The sequence below is a fragment of the Mus caroli genome, chromosome 17 (genome assembly GCF_900094665.2).
Source record: "Mus caroli chromosome 17, CAROLI_EIJ_v1.1, whole genome shotgun sequence".
Classification (NCBI taxonomy): domain Eukaryota; kingdom Metazoa; phylum Chordata; class Mammalia; order Rodentia; family Muridae; genus Mus; species Mus caroli.
In genome coordinates, this window is record NC_034586.1 from 60,144,880 (window position 1) to 60,170,353 (window position 25,474).

General features: G+C 38.7%; 1 protein-coding gene across 7 annotated transcripts in view; it reads left to right on the forward strand.

The window, feature by feature from the left end:
* Positions 1–25,474, forward strand: part of Fer (FER tyrosine kinase) — a 276,129-nt gene that overhangs the window by 45,264 nt on the left and 205,391 nt on the right. For 6 of the 7 annotated variants that reach the window (XR_003835255.1, XM_029470881.1, XM_021186574.2 and 3 more), the window contains 5 exons: positions 2,434–2,533; positions 8,826–9,009; positions 10,547–10,684; positions 11,227–11,346; positions 20,698–20,820. Coding sequence is in view for 5 of the 7 variants with exons in the window: in XM_029470881.1 (XP_029326741.1) it covers positions 2,434–2,533; positions 8,826–9,009; positions 10,547–10,684; positions 11,227–11,346; positions 20,698–20,820 (665 nt within the window). In the remaining 2 variants the exon portion in view is untranslated. Of the gene's footprint in view, positions 1–2,433; positions 2,534–8,825; positions 9,010–10,546; positions 10,685–11,226; positions 11,347–20,697; positions 20,821–24,216; positions 24,480–25,474 lie in introns of those variants that run through there. The other variant, XM_021186575.2, reaches the window with a different exon arrangement.

Consider the following 25,474-nt stretch of genomic DNA (forward strand, 5'->3'; position numbering starts at 1 on the left):
TGTAAGCTTACACTGACTCACATAAAGATTTTTGTCTGACTGTCAGTGTCTGTCTCTGCGAATGGAAAGTTCCTATCTCAGAGTCACTAAAATATAAAGAACAGAGCATCAGCAATAATAAATAAAAACAAAGGTATTAGAGCTGCTAATGTAATCTAAAGTTTCTTTCCATTATTTTCATCAGTTTTATACTTACAGAAAATACCACCTGGACACATCAATTTATTGTTTTAAACAATCTAGAATATATTATTTCTTATTTTTTCTTTTAAAGAAAAATATTTGTTGTTCAGTAAGTCAGTTATTTTGTACTATTAAAATAAAAACTTTTGGGGGCTGAGGAGATGGCTCAGCAGTTAAGAGCACTGCCTGCTCTTCAGAGTTACCGAGATTCAGTTACCAGCACTCTGATGTTAGCTCATGATTGCCTGTAACTCTGGGGCATCTGATGCCATCTTCTGGCCTACACAAACACTAGCCATGCTTTCAGTACACTTACGTACATGCCAGCACTCACATACACAGAAATGAGCTTACCAAGTGGACAAACAGAAACCCTTTTCAGTTTGCTCTTTAATATTTTACAGTGAGTGAAATTTACCATCGTTATTTTCAAACTGTTCACAACGCTGATGCTGAGCGAATTCTTCTCTCCCCCGTCCTCTTTCTCATCCTCCTCCTCCAGTACTGCCCTTTGTTCTTCTAGGCAATTATGTTTCTACTTCTACTTTCATTTCTACAGTTTGAAACATGTGCATAAGGGAGTTTATATGACTATATAAACTTTAAGAACTACAAATGTGAGAAAACATGAATCCGAGCCTGGGTTAATTTGCTTAATATGGTTGTTTCTATTTAACATCATTGCCTTGTGTAGATAACATGACTTCATCCTTCTATCTGGTTGGAAATATATATATCACATTTCCTTACCCAGTTCTTCCTTCTTGTATACTTACCATGGTTCTGTTTAGCTGCTGTGAATAATTTCACAACAAACATTGATGTGCAAGTATGTTCTTGACATGTTGAATAGGAGTCCTTTGGGTAAATACCCTGGAGTGGTATATGTGGGTCAGATTGTAGATATATTTCTGTTATTTTGCAAAACCTCTATAATGATTTTTACAGAGATTGGATGGGTTTACAGCTCCATCAGCAGTGTACAAGAGTTCCTCTTGGTCCATATCTTCAGGATCATTTGCTTTTATTTGTTTTTTGCTGCTTTGACTGGGCCGAGGGCGAAACTCACTGTAATTCTTTAACAGAGGAGATACAGACTTTTATTAAGGAGAAGCAAAAAAGCACGCACTGCCAGGACTTTGGTAGTGCTGCAGGGAGCGATGCCCTCAGTGGTTGATGCCCTCGGTGGTTGATTGGTGCCCCCGGCGATTGATGCACTCGGTGGTTTGCTCTCCTCTGCTGGCTGCACATTTCCTTTTTCATGACACTGGACATTTTTACTTCACCTCTGCTAACTGGCCATTTATTCCATTCCATCGGGCCATTTATTGATTGGGTTATTTGTTTTGTTTCTTACTGTTCTTTGTACATCATAGACATATGTCAGATGTATAGCTGCCAAAAATTAAATAAAAGTTATATTTTAAAGCATAGATTTATACATTGAATAGAATTCTTAGCCTTTGGATTATAAATGATTTTTTTCTTTTTTCTAACATTAAAACATTTTGAGATTATAATGTAATTACAGCATTTCTTCCTTGCCTTGCCTCTTTCCAAACTCTGTCATATGCTCCTCCCAGCTCTCTCTCCAATTCATGGTCTCTTTATTGTTAATCACTACTGCATGCATATATGTATGTACATATACATTCCCAAACATAACCTGTCCATCCCATATAATATTATGTAAATGCATATTTTTAGAGCTGACCATTGCCAAATGGACCACCCCACCCACTCCCGTAAGTGCTTTTTGGCTTCTCCTTAATCAATCTACATTTCCTGTGTCAGAGAACTAAGTGCGTTTCTCTGATAGTGCAGTCAGAAGAGTGGTTATGGAGGAAAGAGCACACATGTGAGAATGTGGCCTGTAGGCCCTTAGACCCTGCTCATACCCTTACGTACTGCCCACCGGTCCTGAACTTCAGGCTCAAGTTAATCCTGGAAGATGGGGAGGAAAGAGTGTAAGAGCTACAGGATCAGTGTGTTTGCTTTGAGAGTGTGTCTCCTGGTATTGTGTTCTTCTTGATCTGTCTTTTGAAGGAAGTTCGTGTGTTTTTACATCATATTGAATTTATCATGGATTTGAAAACTGATTTTTAGTTTATTGTCTGTAATTTTCTGGCAAAGAGTAGTTGTCACTTCTGAGTCATAAATATACATCAACTAATGCTTTAGAATGTAAACTATTGACCAATTTAAATGTAAACACTTAAAATTTTTTTCTGCATATTGTGTATTTGACAGGTCACAAAGACAGAATTGGAGAAATTAAAATCCAGCTATCGACAATTAATAAAAGAAATGAATTCTGCCAAAGAGAAATATAAAGAAGCCTTAGCGAAAGGTATGACAACATCAGAAAAAGTGTTCAGTGTGATGGCTTCTATTTGGTCGTCTAATAGACATCTTTGTAAGCAGGAGAATTATTCAGCCTAGAGCAGTTTACATTCTAAAAATCTCACACTCTGTAAAGTAGGCTGGCTGTGGCACTGCTGCGAGTTCTCCTTGTGTGTTAAGAGGTTCTGAGTAGTTCACACGAGTGGAGATTGTAACATTTGTAAAGGATGCACGGAATGTATATGCTGTTCTTACATTCACTTTACTTAATTAGATAGTATTACATTTACTGTCTCTTTTTTAATTTCATCAGCTCTTTATAGAAAAAATGAATCCATGTTTTTTACAGTTTACTTTTTATGTTCTTCCGTGCACCTTAATTGTTTTGAGATTGGCATGTCCTAATTAATTTATAGGGTTCTTCAAGTTTCACATACATCATCATTATTTCTTTGTATTTTAAAGACTGCTTTAGGTACAGAGAGCATTCCCCTGAGTGCTGAGACATCTCTTAGCCCCCAGTGTTACTTGTTTTCTAATCTGTCAGCAGAGTTAACTTTGTAAAGTGACTGCTTCTTCCTTGGCAGTTAGTTAATTACGTTATAAGTCCATATGAGGATCCCCAGAGCCAGTGATGACTTGACTGACTGTAGGTGACTCAGCTGGACTCTGTTGCTCACGTGACTCTCATACCTGCTGGAGAATGAATAGGAAGGGAAGGCACATGAAGTACATCACCAGTCATGGAGATCTGTTTCTAATGATGTAGACCATGTGTGCTTAAACACAAAGTCTGTGCTGTGACGTTATGACTTTTCACTTAATGCTTGTCATATAGAGAGATGCTCACAGGAGATTCTTGTGAGCCTGGTGAAACATAGCAGGAGCCCTCGAGGCAGTGGGCTCATCTGAAGACAGTGCTTTTAACTCCCTTCCTCCCTTCCTTCCTCCCGCCTCCCCTCCTCCTTCCCTCCCCCCCCTTTTTTCTCCATGTTTCTCTTTCATACCATTCTCTGTCTTATGTTGGAACCAGGGGTAAGTGCTTTACCCCTCTCCGAGCTGTGCCCCTAAACCCTGAGAGACTCTCACAGACACATGTTTATACATTCTAAGTTCATGCTGGGAGAGTTGAAACCGTGTGTGTGTGTGTGTGTGTGTGTGTGTGTGAGCATGTGTAAATGCATATGTGTGATTATGTGAGTGAGCCAATGTGGTCTCATCTAATATAAGTGTTAACTGTAAAGCACATTACAGCCTGTGTACAGGAGCAATAGGTAGCATGTTAGACAGTAATGAGAAGAAGATTAATAAATAACAGATTTAGCTAAGACCACTGATAGATGTGGAGATGAGTGGGTGAAAACTGAATGTATGATACCATATTGACATGCAAGGTTTTCTCTGCTTAGTGATTACAAAGGAAAATAAGTTCATGACCTTACTGAGAAACAAAAGCCTAAGCTACCTTAATGCTCATGGCAACTGTAATAACTACAAAGAAATACAGTTTCTAGAGCTCATCGTCCTGGAAGGTATCAACATTGGGCATCCCCATTGCCTTGGCTGGTTCATGTTAGAACAAATGTCTCAAATCATGCTACATGGGCAGGTCCCACTGTCTCAGCCTGACACAATGGGGACCAAAGCTCTAGCACATTTGAGATCCATTAGAGCATTTAGTTAAGGGAGAGGAATGTGTCTCCATCCTTTAAGTCAAATGCTGAGCCTGGCCATCTGGGGTTGGAGGACAGCACAGCCATTTTCAAAATAAGACGATACAACGCTTACAATTATTGAAATCAAAGCAGACAAAGTAGAAAATAGTTGTTTTGTTCTTGGAAAAGAATCAAATCTTACTTATTATCAGGGGACTTTTACCATGATATTTGGAAATGGCAGTCACTTGAGGAGTTTATAGTACCAATGGTTGGCTTTCTTGATCTGCTCAGTGAGGAGTCTGGCTTGTCTCTGAGTGTTAGCCTTATGTGATTGAGGGGTTCTAGCTATATAATACTGGTCATGGTATGACATGTGGTGTATACACTCTGTTATTACAAATCATGAAACACATTTGTCAACAAGTAGTGGTGAAAGAATTATGATTCACCCATACTATATATCCACAGACAGACAGACATAGACACATACATGGACATACATACACATCCTCCAAACACATCACATACACACAGACCCATCTAGATACACTACACACACACACACACACACACACACACACACACACAGACATACACATCCCCTCCACCTCCCAAATAGTATAAGTTGTCTTTCTGGGAATAGAATTCATTTGTAGAACTTCCTTGGAAGAAGGGAAGAAATTAATAAATATCTAAAAATATTTTTTAATCTAAATTGATATTTACTCAATTTGTACCAAAAATCTATGACTTGCTTAAAATCATATTAATTGATATATTTGTGTATTGTCAATATTTAAATATTTTGAACATATTTGATAATGAAGAACCACAAAAAGTTTGTTTGTTTTGTTTTTCAAGATGGGGTTCTCTGTGTAGCCCTGGCTGTCCTGGAACTAGCTCTGTTAACCAGGCTGGCCTAGAACTCAGAAATCCCTTTGCTTCTGCCTCCTGGGTGCTGGGATTTAATGCATGTGCCACCAGTGCCCTATCACAAGGCATTTTTGATTCATGGCATTAGCAGTATCTCTCAGACGTCTTCTTCATTATCTTTCTGTGCTTGATTGGCAAGTCTGGTTGTCCTACCTCCAAAGGTGACTTTCTTCATTTCCTGAACTTTCCTTTTTCTCTTGCCTCCCTCAGTAACATGGATTTCTTTCCAAGTCTTCTTCAGCACTCCATTTGATCATGGTCTTCATCAAGGACTCCTGTCACCTAGGGCAGAAGTGTCCCCTTGGTAATACAGTGAGAAAGGCTGTATTGTCTCTTCATCTTTGTTAATCATTTTTTTTCCTTTGATTTAAGTTTTATTGCATTATGATGAAAAAATACATAGTTTCAATTTATCTGAATTTGTTAACATTTAAATAAACATATTTTGAATAAATAGACTTATATCACATTCTTCTTTCCCTTTTGTACCCCAACTCCTCCTGGAGAAGCCCCCCTTCAAACCCTGCAATAATTTATAAAATATTGTAACAATAAAAATGAGTATTATAAAAGTTGTTTGATATAAAACAACAATCAATTGAACAGTCTTATGTAGATGTTTGTCTACAGCAATACTGAAAATATGTACATTTTTCTCAATATAAATTTTAAATAACTACAAATATATTAACTGTATGATATTTTAAAATAGTATATCACTATTAGTTTTTTTTAATGAACATGAATAGATACAGTCTTTTTGTTTGTTTATTTGCTTTGTTTTTAGTAGAGCTTAAGTACTTAGTAGAGTTTGTACTGTAGTACAAACACAAAATAAGAACAGTTTTTGGACATTGGAGTTCATTGTAATAAGGCTTACTTGAATGTCCCTCACATCACCAAAAGATTTTACCTCCATAGTAGATAAGCTAAGAGTTGACAGTTCTGCTGTGCCAAGGAATGAATTGTAGGCATAATTTTTGGATACAGATTTCCTGTTACGGTCAAAGCTATTTGACTTGAGTGATTGTTATCATTCTTAGCCTGTAGGGAACAGGTTACATTCACTTAAGAAATGATGTGTGTATTAAGATGGTCTATCCAATGAAGTCATTCATCAACCATTTCAATGAACAATGGCTCTGCTTGGAGGGCAGAACAGACGTTAGGTGAGGGTAAAATTCTGGTTCATTGGCTGTGATGATTTTGAAAAGCATTCATCTCAGAATAAGAGTAACTTATAAAGTCCTCTTCTTCAGAATTGATACAATAATTATAAATATCAAGCAAAGCCTTCAGTCTCACTCTGCTGTTCTCTTACAAGCCACCTCCCAAATTAATTGTCTACATTTCTTTTGGCTATATGAATAATTTTGAAATATGTAAGCTGTTCTGAAAACCATAGTATAGTATAAGAACATCAAATAAATAATCCTACTAATAGGCTGAGATATGAGAAGCATTATTTCAAGGCCATTATGTGGCACAAAGTAAGACCCTGTCATGCAAAAACAAGCAGAAAGTGTAAGTACAATATTGGACCTACTTCTCCCATTACCAAATTAGAGAGACCATGGGATGACAGCCAGCAAATTTCTAATTTGACATATTTTTGAATTTCAATAGATTAGGATATGTTGGTAATATTAATTTTCATATTAAGAAATATTAAGGAAAAGTGATTGTTACTTCCTGTTAATTTTCTTGTTAGGTGGAATTATGTTTATGTGGGGTTGTTGAAAGATTGTTTTCTTGCTTCTTCTAGGATGTAGTTTCACTCCTTGTGTTGGTGTTTTTCATCTATTATCCTTTGTAGGGCTGGATTTGTGGAAAGATATTGTGTAAATTTGGTTTTGTCATGGAATATCTTGTTTTCTTTGTCTGTGGTTTCACTCCTTGTGTTGGTATTTTTCATCTATTATCCTTTGTAGGGCTGGATTTGTGGAAAGATATTGTGTAAATTTGGTTTTGTCATGGAATATCTTTTTTTCTCTGTCTGTGGTGATTGAGAGTTTTGCTGGGTATAGTAGCCTGGGCTGGCCTTTGTGTTCTCTTAGGGTCTGTATGATATCTGCCCAGGATCTTCTAGCTTTCATAGTCTCTGGCAAGAATTCTGGTGTAATTCTGATAGGTCTGCCTTTATATATTACTTGACCTTTTTCCCTTACTGCTTTTAAAATTTTTTCTTTGTTTAGTGCATTTGGTGTTTTGATTATTATGTGACAGCAGGAATTTCTTTTCTGGTTGAGTCTATTTGGAGTTCTGTAGGCTTCTTGTATGTTCATGGGTATTGCTTTCTTTAGGTTTGGGAAATTTTCTTCTATAATTTTGTTGAAGATATTTACTGGCCCTTTAAGATGGGAATCTTCACTCTCTTCTATACCTATTATTCTTAGGTTTGGTATTCTCATTGTGTCCTGGATTTCCTGGATGTTTTGAGTTAGGATCTTTTTGCAATTTGCATTTTCTTTGATTGTTGTGCCCATGTCCTCTATGGAATCTTCTGCATCTGAGATTCTCTCTTCTATGTCTTGTAGTCTGTTGGTAATGGTTCCATCTATGACTCCTAACTTTTTCCCTAGGTTTTCTAATTCCAGAGTTGTCTCTCTTTGTGATTTCTTTATAGTTTCTAGTTCCAGTTTTAGATCCTGGATGGTTTTGTTCCTTTCCTTTGCTTGTTTGATTGTTCTTTTCCTGTAACCCTTTAAGGGATTTTTGTGTTTCCTCTTTAAGGGCTTCTAGCTGTTTACTTGTATTCTCCTGTATTTCTTTAAGGGAGTTATTTGTGTCCTTCTTAATGTCCTCTATCATCATCATGAGAAGTGATTTTAGATTTGAAGATCTTTAGATCTTGCTTTTCCAGTGTGTTGGGGTATCTAGGACTTGCTATGGTGGGAGAATTGGCTTCTGATGATGCCAAGTAACCTTGGTTTCTGTTGCTTATGTTCTTATACTTGCCTCCCACCATCTGGCTATCTCTAGTGCTACCTGCCCTGGCTATGTCTGACTGGAGCGTGTCCTTCCTGTGATTCTGGTTGTGTCAGAACTCCTGAGTCAAGCTGTCTCTATGATCTTGTGATTCTGGGATTCTGTGATCCTGAGTTCCTGGGTGTGTCAGAGCTCCTGGAAATCAAGCTGCCTTTGGGACCTTGAGATCCTGGTGTGACCAAACTCCTGGGATCCTGTGATTCTCTGATCCTCGGCACGTTAGAGTGCCTGGGAGTGGAGCTGCCTCTGGGTGTTGTGGGGCTGGCTGCAGAGTTTGCGCCCAAGGGTCTGCTCAGGGTGCTGGCCCAGCCTTTGTTACTCTTTAATGTACATGTGCATCTTTTAGATTTGTTTTCTCAAAGCCTCCTCAGATTACTCTTGTCTTTATTGACACAGGTTTAAACGTTAGTGTTTGCATGCTTTTCCTACTTCCACAGTCTCATGTGAGCAGCTGTTCCAGTTTGCTGTAAGCTCCTTTGGAGCTGAGAAGGATTTTATGTGTGTACTTAGTTATGTGTTCTGACGTTGATTTACCTAGCACTTGCTGCACAGGAACTTCGGTGTTGAGCACTGACCGTTAGGACTTGGCATAGCACTCGATACACACAGTCAGCAGACTTGATTCGCCATTGAGCGTGGGAAATAACGTAACAACTCAGTGTGGATTGCATATAGTGAGGATAAAACTCAGCTCTCTGCTGTCTTCCATGTTTTCCTCAGGGAAGGAAACGGAAAAGGCCAAGGAGCGCTATGACAAAGCTACAATGAAGCTGCATATGCTGCATAACCAGTATGTGTTGGCACTGAAGGGGGCGCAGCTCCATCAGAGCCAGTACTATGATACCACACTTCCTCTGCTGCTGGACTCCGTGCAAAAGATGCAAGAAGAAATGATAAAAGCACTGTAAGATACATTTCCTGTTTATCCTAAGATCCCCTCAGAGCACGACTCGGCATTTCTGCCGCAGCTACACATTTGTGTCAGAAGCCTCCTTATGGCTGAGACCACTGGGCTCCTCAGAGCCGTTTACTTCTTGTTCCTTCAGTTGTGCTCTGCCCCTGGCATGCTGAGGATAGACCTCTGTGTTTGTTACTGACTCTGCTGCTCCAGTCAGCTCCGTGTTTAAGTCAGGACTTGCCTCCCGAGGGCTGGGCATTTAAACTCCTTTTCAGAAGCTTCACGGAGAGAACTATTTGGAAGCTTATCGATAGCTTCCCCTTCTTTTCCTCTATGAGTTTAAGATCCACTCATGTTTATTGAAGGTCTGCTGTATATAAGAGCACACTGCTTTGTGCTTGGGAATGTAAGTGTAAGTGGACTTTCTTACCTTTAACTAATTAACAGTGCATTGCAGTTAATAAGCACATATATTCTGTCCTGTATTTAGGAGAGCTGGCAATGATGAGCCACATTTGATGGACTTCACTTTCTTTATCTTCTGGCTTTGCATTGTGCAAATATTTAAATTCATTTTATTTTCACTGAAAATGTGTGTGGGTATTTTTTTTTCCTGATTAATTTGAAATGTGTTTGTTCCTAACACTATTTTTCTGTTAAAACAAAGAAGTTAGTTGGGTGTGTCTAAGCACTCGGAGACATGTGTGAGCACAGGGTTTTTGTGAATTTGAAGCACCTTGGTCTACATAGCAAGTTTCAGGCCAGCCAGAGCTACATAATAAGACCCCATCTCAAAAACCAGCCAACCGACCAAGCAAGCAAACAAAAAACTTATAGTAATTGAAGTAATATTCAAGGGAGACTTGTAAGTAATGATTTTGATTCATAAATAGTTATTTTAGAAATAGAAATAGAAACAGAAACAGGCAAACCCTGCTTTACATTTATATAGGTATATGCAGAATAGGCTTATTTGCCCATATTTGCTTTGAAGCCAGTAATAATCAATATTTATAAACCACAATCCTTAAAAGCAGGGGATCTCGTCAGTGTGACAGAATTCGCTTCCTTTCTTGATGATTTTGCTGCATTCTGGAGTTCAGGAGAAGAGACAGATGCCACCGAAGTTGAAGCTTAACTAAATAATACCCGTATCTCCAGGGCTAAGGTGCATTTGAGGAGTGTCACACACTAGAAAAGAAACAGTCACACACAGAATCCCTGTGTTGAAAACCAAAACAAAACAGAACAAACAAAAGGCTCAAAAGTGTTTCCATAAAAGTAGTGAGTAATAGAGTATTGTTAATGCTGCCCAGCCCTGCCTTTTGGCCACGAAGTACATATTTAAATAGGTAATGGTGAATTAAATTACTGCATAATTGCATAGCCCCTTCATGCCCTATTGTAGGAAATGAGGCAGTGCATGAAACCACCACTCGTAAAGACTGATATTACATTGTCTGTGTTTATTATTCTAAATGCTTTCTGAGTCTGTGTCTCTTAATAAAACACTAAAATGTAAAATGTTATTTTTGCTTTTCAGAAAAGGTATATTTGATGACTATAGCCAGATAACCAGCCTTGTTACAGAGGAAATAGTGAATGTCCATAAAGAGATTCAAATGTCTGTTGATCAGATAGACCCTAGCACCGAATATAATAATTTCATAGATGTTCACAGGTATGATAGTTTCCTACCTTTTAAGCTATTTATGAATATATTGTTTTTCATAATAGAAATTTAATAAACATAAAATGCTTTTATTAGAGCTAAGTTTATTTTATGAGTTTATTTTTGTTTATTTATTAAAGACTGCCCTAAACTTGATAACTAATTTATAAAACTATATTTAAGATTTATTTCAATTGACATGCCGTTGTTTAAATCCATATTTAACCTATGAAATTGTATTTTCTTAACATTTATATAATGAATGATACTTACATGGTCACCAGTTACTGTCACTTGCTTGCATCTTGTTTTGTATTTTAAAACATTGTGATGGGGATGACTAAGGTGTGCATGCATATTCTACAGATGAAGAAACCAAGGTGCAGGCTACATGACTAGGTCTTTCATAGGGTTTTCTCTAAATTACTCTGCTATGTAAACTTTGTTAGCATAATTTTGACTAATAGTGAATATTTTGCCTTTGGTATGCACTGAGATAGATTATGATAGTATACTATTATTGATTAGAATTATTTGGCATACTTTACTAGAACAACAGCTGCTAAAGAACAAGAAATCGAATTTGATACTTCCCTATTAGAAGAAAATGAAAATCTTCAGGCAAATGAGATCATGTGGAATAATTTAACAGCAGACAGTTTGCAAGTAATGTAAGTACTTAGAAAATCATAACAGTGTAAAATGAGTGTTATTATTGCTTTATAGTTATTGTATTTCATCAGCATTAAATTCCTCAAATTTTGTAAGTAATAAAAAGTAAGTTTTGTCAGATTGATGTATTTCTTGTGTGTATGTTGTGTGTCTTGTATGCATGTTTGTTTGTGCTGTGTGCTGTCTATGTGTGGTGTGGGGTCCATTCCTACGCAGAGGCCAGAGCAGGCCCTTGCGCGTGCTCCTTTAGTGTTCTCATCCTTACTGTCCTCAGGTAGAGTCTCTCACTGAGCTGGAAGCTTACTGATGAGGCCAGGAGTGCTGGCTGTCAGCGTTGGGAATTCACCTATCTCTACTCTCAATGCTGGGAACATAGGGTGTGCTGTTCTGTGAGCTTTTCCATGTGGGTGCTTGTGATGGAACTCAGGCCTCACGTGCCTCACACAACAAGTGCTCTTGCCTTTACCCATTGAGCCAGCTCAGCCCCAGATGACACATTTTTAGAAATATATTATGTTTCCTTACCATTATCACTAATTTTAAAAAAAATTGAACTTTTCTATGATGTTTCATTAATTTTTCCGCTAGTTGCTATTATATGAGAATAATATTTATCCTTTTAAATTTTTATATATACTTTTAATTTTGTTTTATTTTCAATACTTAGTGGCAGAGCCATTTTGGAAATGTAGACACTAAACTTGAGAGGTAGGAGTCATTGCTATCATGGCCTTAGCTTACAGTCTTACTCTTGATTGAATTCTTTTTTCTTGAAGCAAGGCTATATTCTATTATAAATGATTCAGTCAGCTTCATTGCCTTATTGTTTTTGTGTATAAACTTGGTGGGGTTTTGAGAGATCCTGACTTTTTTTTTTAGTCCTCTTCAAACTCTAAAGGCAATTAAAAGTACTTTTTGATTTGTGAAAACATGAGTTTAAGTTATCTCATGATTTTGTTCAAGGATTAGAAACATTTGTAAATAAGCATTTTATGTGTTTATCCTTGTGTTGGAGTTGAAGGTAGAAAAAGTATTTATTCATTTGTCAGTATTGTGCATGGTATATTATTTTACTTGTTCAAATTTTTTCCTTTAGTGACTCATACAAAAGTTCTTATAAATATAATTAATCTATTATTCAGAAATACTACAGGTACAGGTAGACTATTATGGGGGGATTATAGGATTAGTTCTTAGAAAGGGGTTGAAATATTTAAAGGGGGCATAGAATTAAAGGAACTAACACATGCTCTTCCAAACACCTATTTGTGATGAAGCCTTGTGAATCACAGAGGACTGATTACTGTTGAGGGAATTGAAGGCCTGGGCTCCTCTGCATCAGTGATGAGGGAGTTGAAGGCCTGGGCTCCTCTGCATCAGTGATGAGGGAGTTGAAGGCCTGCGGTCTCCTATGTTAGAGAAGCTTTTCTAGCAGCAGCTTTGCTGTTCCACAGGATGTTCTATTTGAGACTGGCTTGATTTGGCCATGAATATTTTCAGTCTTAGCCAGCTATAAACTAGTAGTTCTTATCTGGGCTGATTTTGTCCTCCAGGGACATTTGACAGCTGGGAACCTTAGGCAGGGATGGAGTTAAGCATCTGTCATGTCAAGGACAGCCTCTTAGAAGAAAGAATTTCTGGCAGCAATTTCAATAGTGTTGAAATGTGCTTGAGGGAGAGTGCTTACTGCTGATACGATTGGTAGAAGTTACTGGGGCATGGCACCCCGCTGAATTCACATGCTGCATGTTAACAAAGCATTCATGACTCCTGAGGTTTTGTTATCACTACCTTTTCCCGAGTACCTTATGTATTCATCAAAGTCTTTTTTAATATTTATTTATTTTTATCAGATATTTTCTTTATAGACATTTCAAATGCTATCCCGAAAGTTCCCTATACCCTCCCTCTGCCTTGCTCCCCTACTCACCCACTCCCTCTTCTTGGCCCTAGTATTCCCCTGTACCGGGGCATATAAAGTTTGCAATACCAAGGGGCCTCTCTTCCCTGTGATGGCTGACTAGGCCATCTTCTGCTAAAAATGCAGCTAGAGATATGAGTTCATATTGTTGTTCCATCTATAGGGTTGCAGACCCCTTCAGCTCCTTGGGTGCTTTCTCCAGCTTCTCCATAGGGGGCCCTGTGTTCCATCTTATAGATGACTGTGAGCATCCACTTCTGTATTTGCCAGGCACTGGCATAGCCTCATACACGACAGCTATAACAGGGTCCCTTCAGCAAAATCTTTCTGGCATAAGTGATAGTGTCTGGGTTTGGTGGCTCATTATGGGATGGATCCCCTGGTGGGGTAGTTTCTAGATAGTCCATCCTTTCGTCTTAGCTCCAAACTTTGTCTCTGTAACTCCTTTCATGGGTATTTTGTTCCTTATTCTAAGGAGGAATGAAGTATCTACCCATTGGTCTTCCCTCTTCTTGATTTTCTTGTGTTTTGCAAATTGTATCTTGGGTGTTCAATGTTTCTGGGCTAATATCCACTTATCAGTGAGTGCATATCTAATGACTTCTTTTGTGATGGGTTACCTCACTAAGGATGATATCCTCAAGATACATCCTGATATATTTAAGATTATATGATTAATATTCTCAAGTCAGCAGTAAAGTTGATCATTTTAATGAATAGCAAATAAAATGAATATATAAATGCTGGACTATAGTGTGGTAATATTAAAAATAACTACCTGTTAAGTGCTTGTGAGCAGAGATTTTGTTGACGAATACTTTGTTTTATTGATTTTCAGAGTATAATTAGAATCATTATCTCAACAAATCACTGTTATTTGATGATAAAGCAGTTACCCTCCCCATACCCAATGAATTAAAGATAATAAATCTGTGATATGTAATAAATTTAATTCCTTTATTTACACTTTACTGAACATTATTTATTCAGGAAATGAGTTGAAGATAGACACACTCGTGTTTGTATATTTATGTGTATGGGTTGTATAGTGCTAAGGGTCAAATTGAGGGCTCATTTATGGTAGGCAAGAAGTTTTCCACTCTTCTAGTTTGCTTTCTGTAGCTGTAACAAATACTCCAACTGACAGCAACTTTGAGTAAGGAGGGTTTGTTTAGTTTAATAAGTGCAGGTTATGATTCATCAACTAGGGAAGTCGAGGCAGGAGCTGGAAGGCAGTCCCGCTCACTCTCTCATGTGGCATTACCTCTTATCAGAGAGGGAAGGAAGACACAGTTGTTTGTAGCAAATTAGATTAGAAGTGATTTCCAAACAATGAGAACATTCATATGCCCATCCACAAGTAATTCTGGATGTCAGCAGGATGATAAGACATATATTTCTTTTGGTGATATTTTCTAATCTTTAGTGGAGTGTCCTTAGTATGTCAGCACCTATCAATGTGCCATATTAAAATTATACAAGATTTTATAAAATGCTAAATCCTGTGATCTAAAGTAAGACCTAAATCCAAGACTTTGTGTTTTCCAATAATTTTCAAGGAGAAATTAGAATCTGTTTAACTTTTATAATGGAACATAAATGTATTCTTTTCACTGGGTGATAGTAATTCTCTGTGTAGAAAGGTAATTGTTTTGGATCTTGTAGAGTCCAAGTTAGCAATCTAGTTACAGAACCTCAGAATCAAATCCATTTTGTTACCTGTCTTTTACAGCCAATGAACTAAGAATGGCATTAATATTTTAAAATGTTGAAAATATCAAAAGCACCATCTTTTGCAGCACATAAATATCACATGAGATTTGTCATCTTTGGGTGATTTCAGAGCAGCAGTCAGGTAGTTGTGCTGTGACAGCCAGCATAGGTGGCCTCTGCTGCTTGTCACTACACAATCACAGTGCCATTTTGACTGCTGTACACACTACTGTACTACAGCATTTCATTTTTGTTATCAATTCATGCCCATTGTGTCAAAATAAGAAGAGAAAATGGATTTCAGATGGCTGAGTTAGGTACTGTGGACTATTTCGTTAATGACTTAGATGGCAGAATATTACATTAGGCCTCTAGTTGGAAGCAACTAAAATGTCAGGTTGTGTTCAAGAAATACTTTTGAAGTGCTAACCTGAAACTTTAGGGGAATGTAAAAGAATTTGAAGGCAGATGTTAGGAGGACAGTTTGAGGAAACCAGCTGTTTAAAACAAATAGTTATATTTGTTGGGTTGGAAGTAGATATGGTTGAGTTTCATTGAATGTGTTCATTAGAAGCTTATAACTGCTTGGTTAACTAGGAACCATCTTGGGACACCAGTAGATATGACAAAGTAGACAGAGAAAAGCCCAAGAGGCCTGCACCCTACCAAAGACCTATAGGCAACTGAGGGAAGCTAGGAGCAGGAGGGGTAGTTAGTGGGTATTCCTCCCCAGGGAAGAGCACACCAATTGTTTATCTGACACCAAGTAACATTCAATGGACTGAGCAGCTTATATTTAGGAATATGTATGTACACACATATCCACGGTAAACAGTCACTTGACCACCAAGCTATACATTAGTCCAACTGGACAGTATTTAAAGGTTTACTCGTATGAAAAGACACACAGTTCCAAAGTGTCTGCTGTGGACAGCAACTCATTAGAAGTTACATGGCAACATCCTTTTACCACTAATCATCACTGCTGTACTTTTAAGAGCATTCTTGGACACAATTTTTAGAAAAGTATAAACAACCAATCAAGTTATTTTTATTTTTTAGTTACATTAAATTTCAATACTGTTATTTTAACTGTGACTTTTGGACTTTTTTTCAAAAGGGAAGAAGGGTTGTATTGGCCGAAATACCATGTTCTAATATTACTTTAAAATGTAACTGTAGCATCATAGGATTTTTTTAGAGGACTTTTCATATCATGACACAAGTCTTTTATTTCTTTTCTGAGATTATAATATAATTGCATTCCTCTTCCCTTTCATCACAAAGGCCCTGGGTTCAAACCCCGGTATAACTAGAAAAAAATGCATTTAATGCATGTAGATGTTGAAAATTTATGCAATTTTACAAGAGGATACACATGAAAGTCAGGATTTTTTTTCTTTTTGTAAACATCCTTATTACTACCTTCCAGGAGTAATTCACAAAAAGTTTTATGTACCATCTCAGAATATATAAAATGTATTTTAAGTTATTTTGGTGTAAATTAAGATTATATTTAGATACACTTTTTAAAAGATCATGTATTTTTATCTCATGTGCATTGATGCTTTGCCTATACGTATGTCTATGTGAGGTATTGGATCTCTTCAAATTAGAGTTTTAAACAGTTGTGAGCTGCTGTGTGGGTCTGGGAATTGAACCCAGGTCCTTTGCAAGAGCAGCCAGTTCTCTTAACTGTTGAGCCATCTCTCTAGGCTATCCACTTAATATACATAAACGATGTTTTAAATTGATATAGAATTACATCACATTCCCCTTCCCTTTCCTCCCTCCAGCTCCTCACTGCTACCTTCCCTTGAACCACTCCTATGCCTTCCCGTCCTTCATATAATAGCCCTTTTCTTTATTATTGTCATATATGTGCATGTGCCCATGTGTACATACATAAATATATGTAAATAAAAGCTGCTTAGTTCTATTTTGTCGCTGGCGTGTATATGTTTTCAAGGCTGACCACTTAGCATTGGACAACTAGGGCTGTTCCCTAGGGGAGGTTAATTTTCACCACCCCACCCCCAGTAATTATTAGTGGTGACAGTAGATTGTTTTGTAAGGTCTATGACCTCAGTTTGCTAGGGTTCTAGTACCAGACATTGTTCTTTTCATAGTGGGTGGGATTTAAGCTCAACTGGACAGCTTTGGCTGACGCACACTTTTATGCATTTCTTGCTGTGCTGGTCATTGTCCTGGAACTTGGGTGTTTCATCTGGGTGGGACTGTTTAATTGCTTCCTGCCCGTGGCAGCTTGCATAGTGTGTTCAGGAACCATGGAAGCTAGGCTGCAGGAAAAGGGCTTTCTGGTCAGATCCAGTGCTAACTATCTGAATCCTGTGTCCTAAGTATATGCTGGCTTTAGCAGCAGTAGAGCCCTAACCCAAGAAAGGCAACAGAGAACTACATCCTGTATTGTTTGAGGAGTCACTTGAACTATGCTAACCAACCATGAGAAAGGACTTGTTTTTTATTTTTTTTCTTCTACCAGGTAGTGGGTCTTTGTGAGTCTATTGCTCTTGGTAAATCATTGTCAATCCAAGTGACTTCACTGATTTTAAGATTAAAGTGTATGTGTGTGTGTTTTTAAATACACTTCTATGTATTGTGAATGATGGTAGGTAAATATAAAACAATATGATCTTTGAGATTTTTATCAAGCAACCTTGGTGTTATTTGGCCCTCACCTGTCCTTTTCTTTCTGTATTGACTCCCCTCACTCTTCACAGTTGGAGTCCCCACCTGTTACTCTGTCTCACTTAAGTCTTACTCTTCCCCTCCCAACCGGTAGTCCCTTTATACTGAACTGGCTTCTGTGGTTACTCCATGGTGTGTGCGCACATCTGAGGATTTGGATCTAGGAACTGCAGATGCGAGAGAACATGTGCTGTTTGTCTTTCTGGCTTTTGTCACTCAATATAACCTTTTCTAGACCCTGTCTGTTTACTCACAAATTTCAGTTTTCTTTACAGCTGGATAGTATTCCATACTATATTTGTGTGTGTGTGTGAAATCACAGTTGCATTATTTATTTGTCGGTTGGGTGAAGGACATTCAGGTTGTGTTCATTTCCTGCCTTTTGTGAGTAGGGCAGCTGTGAACTTTGCTGAACAAGTATCTGGAGTTAGATGTCAAGTCCCTTGGGCATATGATAAAGCAGTGGGACAGCAGGGCCATGTGGTAGCTTCCCTTTTAGCTTTTTGGAGGCTCTTCCATGTGATTTGCATAGTGGCTGTACTAATTTGCATTCCACGGAAGGTGAATTAGGGTTCCTCTTTCTCCTTTGTTCTCAGCTGTTTTGTCTTTCCTAGCTATTCTGGCTGGGGTTAGATGAAGTCTCAAAGTTGTTTTAATTCACGGTTCCCTAATTGCTGTGAAAATGAATACTTCTTAGGAATTTTTTTTAGCCACTTTTCTTTCTTTTATTAATCTGTTTAGAGCCACTGATTTTTTTAAAGTTTTTTTTTTTTTTTTTTTTTTTTTAAACTGGGTCATTTGTTTCCTTAACTGCATTTTTTGAGTTCTCTGTATGTTCTGATATTAATCCTCTGTCAGATGTATGGCTGGCAAAGATTCTGTTCCTTAGCCGTAAGAAGCTTTTAGTTTTATGAGGTCTCACTGCTCAATTGTTGGCCTAAATACCTTGGTTAATGGATTTACAAACTCCTTCCTTATGCCTGTGTCTTGTCAGATGCACTGACCATGTTTTCTTTAGCACTTTTAGTGTTTCAGGTTTTAAGTTTAGGTCTTTGGTCCACATGGATCTAATTTCTGTGCATGGTGATAGATATGGGTCTACCTTTATTCTTTGGTGTATGACGTCCACTTTCCCCAGAACCTTTCATTGCAGGTGCTGCATCTTCTCCAGTGTACTTTTTCCCTTTTATCAATCAAGTGGTTGTAGTTACAAGTGTTCATTATCCCATTGGTCTGCATGGCTGCTTTTATGTCCGTGCCATGTTGTTTTTATTGCTATAGCTCTATAATGTATCTGACGTCTGGAATGGAAACCGCACCAGGAATCGTCCTTTTGCCCAAAATTGCTTCAGTATCCTTTGTCCTTTCTACTTCCATATTAACTTTAGGATTCCTTTTTTCTAGGTGTGTCAAGAGTGCTGTGGGCATTTTGATTGGGATTGCATTTAATCTGTCACTTGCTTTTGTTGGATAGTTGTTTTCACAGAACTAGTTATACTGACCATGAACATGAGATGCCCTTCCAACTTCTGGTGTCTTCTCAACAGCTTTCTTGAGAGGATGTAACTTTTTACCATGGTAGTCTTTCATCTCTTCCAGGTTTATTCTAAGATGTTTTGGCTGTTGATGCTACTGTACATAGGCATGTTCCTATGACCTTAGTAAGGTTGTTGTTGATAACACAGAAAAGCTACTGATTTTTTTTTTTAAAGGTTGAGAACCACTGCCCTGCAAGGAAGTGTCTGATCTGGAATTACCCACAGGAGGCTAGGTAGTCACTGTTACCTTCCTGGGAAGAGACAGACACACTTTCCAAGAGCTGTTATCCCATGTTGCTAGCCCTTCCTACTCAAACCTCTTTCATTGTCTTGCTTTGAAAGTCTGAAGATTATTTTAATATGATATAATAAGTGTGTGTGTGTGTGTATGTTTATGGGAGAAATATTTTCACTAAGGACTGAATCTATTTCATACAGCCATAAATTATTTGGCCCATGAATACATGTAAATATTAATTTTGTATGCTAAATTATCATTGAATCTAATGCAAAGGATACTTCTCAGTATAATATGTGAACATCAAAATAGTTTATCACCAGTTTAAACTGCCAAAGTACTGAGTCTCTCTTTTATTTAAATAAGTGTAATAATATTTATCATAGAAGACTGTCACAAAGAGTAAATAAGGTAATATATGCAAATACAGTGACTACCACTTACCATACCAAAATTCAGTTAACTTACAGTGTATATAATGTATTACTTTTGTTTTCTCGTAAAATCAGTGCTAATAAAGCTGCTGATTTAGTGCAGAGTTACAGGTGAGAAAATCGATGGAGAGCCCTGAAGAACTTTCCAAGTCTTAGATAAGTGGCAAAGCCAGATGAAAATACATGTTTATCTGAAAACAAAGAGTGTGATCTTTTCACAATAGCACACATTTTCCTAGGACATGATGCATCTCCTTTGTTTAGTCTTTTTTATCTTTCCTGATGTTTCAACTTTTTTTTTTTTCCATTTTAAGAAATAAGATTGACCATGTGTGTTGTTGCATACCTTTAATCCCCCAGAGGCAGACAGATCTCTGAGTTTGAGGCCAGTCTGGTCTACAGAGTGAGTTCTAGGAGAGCCAGAGCTACACAGAGAAACCCTGCCTGCAAACAAAGGAATCAAGGTTGACTGTAGACAAACACTTCCCAGGAGCACCAGCTTCCCCTGCCCAAAGCCTACAGCCTTTATTCATAGCTGTGTACCTCACTCATACTCCACAGACTTCTGGGTTACATATGTTATATTGAGTTTCTTAAATACTCACTTGGAATAATGACATGTTTCCGTGTCATCCAATAAAAAGCCACGCTTGTGTTTAGCATTGGAAACATGGCTAATGCAAGCAAGGAACTGACATTTAACCTTAGAGTAGATTACTGGGGCTGTTCTGTGTTCTTTGGGTGTGTGCAAGTCAGCCATTTAGTGTGTTAATTGATACTGATGCACCCTTTTCCAGGTTGAAGACTTTAGCAGAAGAGCTCACCCAGACCCAGCAGATGCTTTTACACAAGGAGGCGGCCGTCCTGGAGCTAGAGAAGAGGATTGAGGAGTCTTTTGAGACCTGTGAAAAGAAGTCTGAGTGAGTAACCTCCTGTGAGAGCATAGCTTAGTGATGCACATTTACAGCAGTGCTTGCTAGAGGCTAGTGTGTGCTTGCTTAGTGAGGGCTTGGCCTTCCAGAAATGGAAGTTTTCATGTTATAACAATGGAAACTCATGACTCTGGAAAACTCTTTCTGTAAAATGTGATGTCTAGTGGTTAGTTTTATGTCAACTTGACACAAGCTAGAGTCATCTGGAAATATAATGAAAATAATCCCTTTCTTCCCCAAGTTGAATTAGTTCATGATGTTTCCTCATAGCCTTAGATACCCTAGAAATGTGGTCTTATATTTGTATAGTGCCCTGACCGCATGCCTTAATGTTTTAACAGTCTGAACTGTTTCATGAAGGATCCTTTGTTAACAACTGCCTTTGTTACTCAACATCTAGTTTTAAATGAGACTTATTTAAAATCCCTTTGTAGAAAGGGGGCAGAGAAGTATCTAGAAATTGGTTGATGTATTAAAAGGCAATCAAATAAACTAATTAGATCACACTAATCTGCTTTGCATATAAAAATCAGCTTAAGATTTACTTGGCTATCTTTGCTTTTCTGGCATTTGTATTGCTGATTTCGAACTTGACAATATTTTCTTGGATTTTCTGATTTTACTTGTCCTAGTACATTTCTTCTTCTCCTTTGTTGTTGTTGTTAGATGTGTGCACTTGCTCATGTGTTCTGGTATAAAAATGTGTGTGTGTGTGTGTGTGTGTGTGTGTGTGTGTGTGTAGGGTGGAGTTCAATGTTTGTTGTCCTCCTCAGTGGCTCTCCACCTTAGTTTTAGAGGTAGGGCCTCCCACTGGGCTGGAAGTTGAGTTCACTAGATGGGCTGGCTAACAAACCTCAGGCATTCCCTGTATCCCTGAAAGTGGGATTATAGGTATTTGTATGCCTGGCTTTAGAGTTTTGCTTTTTAAAATTTAATTTATTCTTTAGTAATCATACAGATGAGTACAGTATGTTTAGATCATACCAACACTTGTTGTCTCTTTTCTGACTCCTCCCATACCACCTCACTCCCTTCTGACTTGCTGTCTTCTCTCACTCTCTGCCTTCTCTTCCTGCTCTTCTTGCTCTTCCTCCTCCTCTTATTCTCCCCCTCCCCCACCCACTCAGTCAGTGCTGCCTGTGTTCACACAGGTGGAGGGCACCACTCAGTGGAACACTGACAACCTACCGCACTGCCGAAGCAAACTGACTTGTCTTTTCTCAGCAGCCATAAGTTGCCAGATTTCCTTAACTAGGGGCCAGGCCTTCCTTCTCCATGCTGGGGTGTTGAATGGCTGGTTCTTGTGCAGGTCTTACATTGTCAGTCATGACTGCTGTGAGGTTATGAGTGTCTAAAGGACACTGCTTTGCCACGTTCTTTCCTCACTTAGTGTTCTCGGAGCTTTGTGGAGGAAAGTGTGTGACCTGCATGTCCCATAGAACTGAGCATTCTGCATTCATGTTCTCTGCACTTTGGTTGGTAGTCTCTGCGTTAACAACCACACACTGGTTCAGAACCTTCTTTGGTGAGGAGTGGGAGGCGCACTTGTCTGTAATGGTATGTGTTTAGGAGGCACTTCAATTCTCTGCCTGTTTAGCAGACTCATAGTTGTAGTGCCTGTGACCTTCCAGGTTCATGGTCTGGATGATGCTACCAGGCATGGGTTTCCTCCTGGAGGATGGGTCTTAAGTGTGATTGGAAAGTTGATCACCCCATAGCATTACACCACCACTGCACATGGGTGCATTTTATCAGGCGGTTGGTATTACAGTTTATAAGGGTCACAGGCTGTGTCAGACTGCTGCTAGCTCCCCCCCCTTCCACACACACCCCCAACCCCCCCCCCCGCCAAATCTTATATTGCTATCCAGCAGAAAGGAAACTTTCAGGTCAGTATCAGCTTGATTTCTCTATGTTCCGTGATCAAAATATGTGGTACTGTTAGCAAAAGAAGTCATATTATTATCACATTTCACTGGGGGCACCCAAGGGCAGTGGCGATAACCTGTTCTTGTGAGAGCTGTAAGTGCTGGGGACTGAACTCAGGACCTCTTGTGCTGGTACAAGGAGCTTACAAATCGAGTCATCTTCCTACCCTGTTCTCTCTCTCTCTCTCTCTCTCTCTCTCTCTCTCTCTCTCTTTCTCCCTCCCTCCCTCCCTCCCTCCCTCTCTCCTCTCAGACTGCTTCACTGAGGCCCTGAGCCTGTTATGTTGGTATTTTGGATATTGGAGTTGATTGGTGACCAGTTACCTGCAGGAGTCCTGACTCCCTGCCCACGCGTAGCACTGAGGTTACCGTGCTCACCAGCATGGCGGACTTTGTGGGTGTTGGGGATCAGAACTCAAGTTCTGATGTTTTCATGGAGGGTGCTTTAACAGCTTCGTCCTCTACTCATCCTGTGCATTGTTTTCACTGATGGTCAGTTGTGGTGACTGAAGTTACAGCAGTATCTCTAGTCCTGACTGCAGTGCATGGGCTTCCTGCTCTAATGCTCCAGAACTGCTTTGGGTTTTCAAGGCTCTCCGGGGTTTGGAGATGTTCTAGATCTCTCTGATCTACACTTGCTCTTATTTTTTGTCATAGCATCTCAAATGTGCTCCACTTCTGTCAAGTTTCTGATCTCACTTATTGTAGTCAGCAGATAAACTTCTGTATCACAGAAAAATCTACAGCGTTAAATGGCTTTGTCCTTGTTTGTGGGAACTAGATACCTAAATTTCCTCACGTTTCCCCTTGGCATCCATCCTTAGTGCCCTTTTACAGTAAAGTGTAATTATTCTAAGCCTGTTTCTCATGGACTTGTAAAGTGTTGCCATCATTTCCCCAGAAATTTTGTCTATTCTGTTTTACCTTTTCCTCCCAACTGGGTCTTATGCTCACTTTTAAAATATTGACTTCAAAACCACCAAAGTCAGTCCCCATACCTGTCCCAGTTCTCATCCAGTCCTCACCCTCCCCCCTCCCCCGCTGCCCATCTTTGAGGTGCTGCTGGGCTGAGTACAGGGCTCAGGGCTAATGCCAGCACTGCTGTATGGTCACTCAGCTGCTGAAACCCTTTTTATTCTCCGTCTTTCCTTCTGCTTACTCTCTGCCTTTTCGTCTCTGAGTCTGAACTCTTTCTAGTAGTAATTCTCACTCATTTCCTGAATTACCACATAGAGTCAATTCACATAAAGTCAGATCTCAAAGATTACCAGGGGCCTTTAATAGGGCAGCTTTATTTGGCAGCTGTCTTTCCGGGGCTCTTGTAATCACATCTGACAGGTTTTGCGCTGGGCTTCATCCTTCCTCATTGGCATCCCTCCGATTCTGATTTTTCTTTAACTTTTCACCACCTTGAGTTCGCGGTGCTGCCTCACACGTGCCTGAGGCTGTGTACCGTTAATGGCCGTGCAGGCTGGCTGCTCTGTAGAGCCCGGACGTTTGGCTGCCCGCAGCAGGTTCTAGCCGCTCAGCCAGGGGACGGTACCTGGTAAACGCCAGTCAGTAGCTGAGCCCACCCAGGCAGAACACTCTGGAACAGAGATCCGGATAGCTAGGGGTGGAGCTGGCCTCCGACTTCCACCTCCTGCCGAGCGAGCGAGGCCTTGAAGGCATATAGAACTTTTAGGAGTTAGAAGGGTTAGCAAGGCCAGATTTTCAGGGGTGAGTCCTAGGGACCCGCATCCTGTAGCTTTTGTTACCCTGAGTGACATTGTTATTGTTAGCTTCAGGGTATAATTAGAAAATTAAAATATGAAGTATACTTTTGTGACTAAATAGTTACTGCTAATTTACTGATTCAGAAATTGGTGGCTTGAACTTTGCCTTCATATTTATATGTCTTTTGCTAAACAAATGTTCTGAATAGGATTCCAAGATGATACGTTTATATTTTTCCCTTAATATTTCCTGGGCTTGTCTTTAGATTCTGCTATCTATCTATCATCTATCTATCTATCTATCTATCATCTATCTATCTATCTATCTATCTATCTATCTATCTATCTATCTGATATCTACCTATCCATCCATCCATCTGTCATCTATCGTTTATATGTAGAAATAAATATCTATCTCCTTATCTAAATACATATATGTAATGAGAATAATTTTTGCTCTAGTTTAAAACATGAACTGATAATTATATTTAAGGACAGGTGTGGTCATAAATGTCCAACCAGTGCTACATAGTGAGTCTCTGTTTGTTTTTTAGAATAAGCATTATCTTTATTTTTTTAATACTTTATTATCTTCATATTCTTTGTTACTTGAAAATAACAAAATGATAAAATTACATTTCTTCAAAAATACTAAATGTTCATATTTTTAAATTACTTCTAAATAAATGAATCCTAATGGATTTTTACTAAATAGAATTACTGGTTTCATCAACATAGAGTAGAGTTTTAAGTTAATTCTTTGGATTTAGTATGTGCCTCTAAATTCCTAGTACTTAGGGCTTCTGAAGGGAACGTGAAGAAGCGTATCCCCAGACCATGTGGGACCTGAGATTGCCTGGCATGAGACCGTGTGCTTTATAGTTTGTTGGTAGTTAACAATAGGACGTTTTTAGACATTCTTACTGTTATTTTACCCTCTTCTACACCATTGTGCTTGTTTTGTGTTGGCCCTACTCTGTTGTGTCATTAGTATACCCA